General features: G+C 40.9%; 1 protein-coding gene across 1 annotated transcript; it reads right to left on the reverse strand.

Moving 5' to 3' along the window:
* Window positions 1–324: 324 nt before the first annotated feature.
* LOC104943738 (GRB2-associated-binding protein 1-like) lies at window positions 325–4,300 on the reverse strand (the record flags this gene model as incomplete). The annotated part of the gene is made up of 4 exons (XM_010769206.1): window positions 3,871–4,300; window positions 2,544–3,079; window positions 508–578; window positions 325–425 (listed from the first exon to the last, which is right to left on the reverse strand). Coding segments are annotated over exons 1-4 (854 nt in total), but the record flags the coding sequence as incomplete, so codon positions are not given.
* Window positions 4,301–4,382: the final 82 nt, after the last annotated feature.

The raw sequence follows: 4,382 nt of genomic DNA on the forward strand, positions 1-4,382 counted from the left end.
ATCTTCCGTATATCTTCAAAAATGATCCACATATTTTTGGGACTTTTTATAATACAATTTATCGGGTATCTTTCTGAATGTATTCACATATTTTAGAATACCCATTACACAGTATTTTACTGCACAAATAAACACATTTAGCAGAGCCTTGTCCTTTTCTAATGTTTTTCAGTCTTTTCCCACATATTTTCTGAATTATTTTTACACATATTTGGGGTATTTCTTTACACTTTTTTGACTTTTTATGATCACATTTGTCCCTTATATTTTTCTACTCATTATACCAATATGTTTTGAATATTTTTAGGCGTATTCCTGCCTCACCTCGGTGCTACAGGAGGCTCAGTGGGGGCGGCGCTCATTGGAACATAATTCTCATCCACATCCTCGTCTTCAGAGCCGAGAGGCACCAGGCCTTTATTCATCTGAGGGACAGATAACATGATTACATATAAAATAATGACAACAGAACTCATATTTGATTTCGTTCTGGAGGTTTCCACTCACGAAGTAGCTGTTGAAGCTCTCGCTGAACTCGAACATGCTCGCTCTGTCCGACAGAGACCCAGAGATCAGGTCTGAAACACAGAAAACAGGTCAATATTTAGGGGAAAACACCCTTTATTTATTTACCAAAATACCAAATAATTCCTATAAATGTTGCATGATTAAAAAGGCAAAATGATTTCTACCATTCATGCATTTAAAATATCATTATCAGCTGAATTTGTGCAACTTTAAGACAAGAGGAAGGTCAGGAAACTGAGGAAAGGTGTGTTTTTAAGGCTGATAGAAACTGTAGGGGGTTAAAGGTCTGGTTTGATTACATTAATTAATTAAGATTATTTAATTATGCAAACAGGAACAGAGGGTTTATTGGAACAAACACTGCAAGTTCTGCACAATAAGCCTCTTGTTTGGTGCCAGGTTTAAACTATTTAGGGTCAGAGGGACACAGATTCTGATTCAGATTGATCATTAATCATTTAATACAAAGCTCTGAAACAAGTGTGATATTTGTTAGAGCTAAAAACAACATACAGGGTAGGTTTAATGTTTTTAAAGGTCACCTATCATGCTATTTTCAGGCATTAGCATAGGTCTCAGATATATAAAAATATATAAAAAACATGTCTATGAAGTGTTTTGCTCAAAATCGCGAACAAATCAACCATTCTAGCCATGCCTCAGATCCCTCTATTTCACTTCCTGTTTCAAAAGTGCTGATTTGGCATATAAAGCTTCTTTTTTTTTAAAAATTGATAAAAAAAGAGGGGCGGAGCTTATGCCTGCTCATACGGGAGATTCTACCAGCAGATACTGCCGTGATGAAACGCCATATCATGGATTATCAAGGATTATCTCTGAAACAGTATGGAGCTCAAAGGCTTTCTCTCTTGCCGGTTATACCACAAGGTGAGTTCCTTTTTACTTCCTGCTTCTTCACACACATGCTCTCCAGTACAGGTTAGCTCTGAGTGTTAGCGATGCTAATGTAAACACCGACCATATTACGTCCAAAACAGTCGGGCATTGTTTCTGATAGCAACGTTTCTGATAGGGCCGTGGGTCCACATTTCAGATATTACGTCATATCGGACGCAAATTTGGATCAGCTCCGTTGTTCCCCCGTTTTTAGAGATTTGGGTACGGAGGAAAAGAGAGAGGGTTTTATTTTCTGACGCTGCGTGAGTTCCCCGACACACCGGGCACACATCTTTATGTATAACAGACATCAAAAAGTGCACTTTGCATGATAGGTCCCCTTTAAGACTTTTTAATGCACACAAAATGCATCCTACACATTCCAGTATTCATGCCGATGCTTGAAAACCCCCCGAAATATAAAATGAAATAAACTTTATTAATATATTTTCAAACACAGGAAGTTTAATTTGTGTTAAAAATATCTGGGATCATGTTCCGACTCAACTCAATATATAACGTAGGTTAAGTGTTTCTAGACTTTTTAATTTGTAAATAATGTATATTATTCTATTAGACATTTATGCTGATGCTTGTGTTTTTTATTTAACTGTTTTAGAGAAAACTGCAAACAAACATTTTCTATAATTTTGGGGAACGTAAGAGGTTTGGCTAAGGGGGATCCTTCCGCCTTAACCTTTTGTTTGTAAAGATGTGTATCTGCATGTTTGTGTCGTCGTTTTTATGATTATTTTCCAGAACTAATCATATTTATAACAAACATATTTTCTCAAATTATTCAAATATTTTTGGGATTATTTTTTTTAATATATTTTTTGCGATATTTTTCTGAATTTATTCAAATATTCTATGACATTTTTTACGTCAATGAATCACTCAGACCTTTTTCAAATGTGACCAGAAATAGATTTCATATTTTTGGGAAAAACATTTTTGTATGTTTTTTCAGATTTTTCCAAATACATTTATTTTTTACTCTTATTATTTTCCAGAAATTATCAACATATTTTTGGGAAATGTTTTATGTGGTAATTTTCTGAATTTATTCAAATATGAAATTCCTTTACGTTAATTAAATATGACTCCTCTCCTCTCACCTGTGTGATCAGTGATGGTGTTGCTCCTCGTCTCCTCTCCTCCTCCCTCCCTCCCTTCCTCCTCTCCTCCTTCCTCCCTCCTCCCCCTCTCTCTGGGTAGTGTTGCTCTCCCTCTCCCCCAAGATGAGCTCTCTTCCTGGGCCGTGGCGCTCTGAGGTTTTGGGGGTCGTGGAGGGGGAGTCGGGGTCAAAGAGTCAACGTTAGGGGAGGAAAAAGAGGGGAGACGAGGAATCTGATACCCACTATAGGAGAGAGTTTGGGGGAGAAAGAGGGAGTCACAGAGGGGGAGGATATCCACGGGTCGCAGGAGGAGATCCAGAGAGTGTTTCCTCGGGTGAGGAGACGGGTGACAGCGAAGCTTTCGTCTCTGGAGCTCAGAGCTCACGAAGGGGGAGGAAGAGGAAGAGGAAGAGGGAGAGGAGGAGGAAGGGGGGAGGCCGTTAGCAAGCAGGGAGGGAGAGGAGGAAGAGGAGGAGGAGGAGGAAGGGGGAAGGAAGTCGTCGGGTTCGAGAGACATGGAGGAACCCAGAGGAGGCCTGAAGACAAAGAGAGGGTTATTATCGTCTTCCAAAACATCCCAAATATCTTGATTCCTTTCCTTCATCTTGTCTTTGATCCTCCTTTCTTTCCTTACTTAGTTCTACAGACCATCTTTCTCTTTGTTGATTCTCACTCTCCTTCCTTCCTTCATTTTTCCTTTAATTTCTCCTTTCTCTCCTTCCTTCTTCCTACGGACCTCCTTTATCTTGTCTCCTTTCTTTCCTTACCTATACAGACCATCTTTCCTTTTATCAATCCTCACGTTCCTTCCTTCATCTTTCCTTTCTCTCCTTCCTTTTTCCTACGGACCAGCTTTCCTTTTATGCATCCTTGCTTTCCAACCTTGCTTCCTTCCTTCTTCCTATCCATCCTCCCTTTCCTTCCTTCATCTTATCTTAAACCTTTCCTTCCATTCCTTCTTCTTTCCTTCTTCTTATCCATCACTGTGTGTGTGTGTGTGTGTGTGTGTGTGTGTGTGTGTGTGTGTGTGTGTGTGTGTGTGTGTGTGTGTGTGTGTGTGTGTGTGTGTGTGTGTGTGTGTGTGTCTGAGAGTCTGTCTCTCTGTGTGTGTGTGTGTGTGTGTGTGTGTGTGTGTGTGTGTGTGTGTGTGTGTGTGTGTGTGTGTGTGTGTGTGTGTGTGTGTGTGTGTGTGTGTGTGTGTGTGTAGGGCGGCACTAGCCAGCATCCAGCCACATGTGTGTGTGTGTGTGTGTGTGTGTGTGTGTGTGTGTGTGTGTGTGTGTGTGTGTGTGTGTGTGTGTGTGTGTGTGTGTGTGTGTGTGTGTACCTGGTGTGACACTGTGATAACCACTGATATTCTTCTTCTTTGTTTCCGTCATGCTGCAAGTTCCTCACATTCACCGGGTCGTAGGGGGGCGGGACTAAACGCGTTACCGAGGTTACACCGGTGACGTTGCGGAGGGGCGGAGTCATGGCAGTGATGGAGGCGGAGCCAGAGGCGGCGGGTCTTTCTGGGACTGTGGGGAGGAAAAGTTATATGCAGTATGACACATGACCCACTTATTACACGGCCAGATACTAAACAAACTAACGACTCGACTCCCAATATTAATTGAAATTACTTTATTGACTTAAAAATTATCTTATTTATTCCGCAAAGAAAAAAAAGCTCTGTTCCACGGCGCACCAACGGCTGGAACCGAGACAACAACTTTACGGCAGCACTGATCAAGGTTCAAGTCTGTTTACAGTTTCTGATCCACGAACAAGTCCTTAAACACTACACAGCCCACATGTTCCGAATTGACCAATCAGAATCGAGTATTCAACTAAGCCGTG

The sequence above is a fragment of the Notothenia coriiceps genome, unplaced genomic scaffold (assembly GCF_000735185.1).
Source record: "Notothenia coriiceps isolate Sejong01 unplaced genomic scaffold, NC01 NC01_scaffold00006655, whole genome shotgun sequence".
NCBI lineage: Eukaryota > Metazoa > Chordata > Actinopteri > Perciformes > Nototheniidae > Notothenia > Notothenia coriiceps.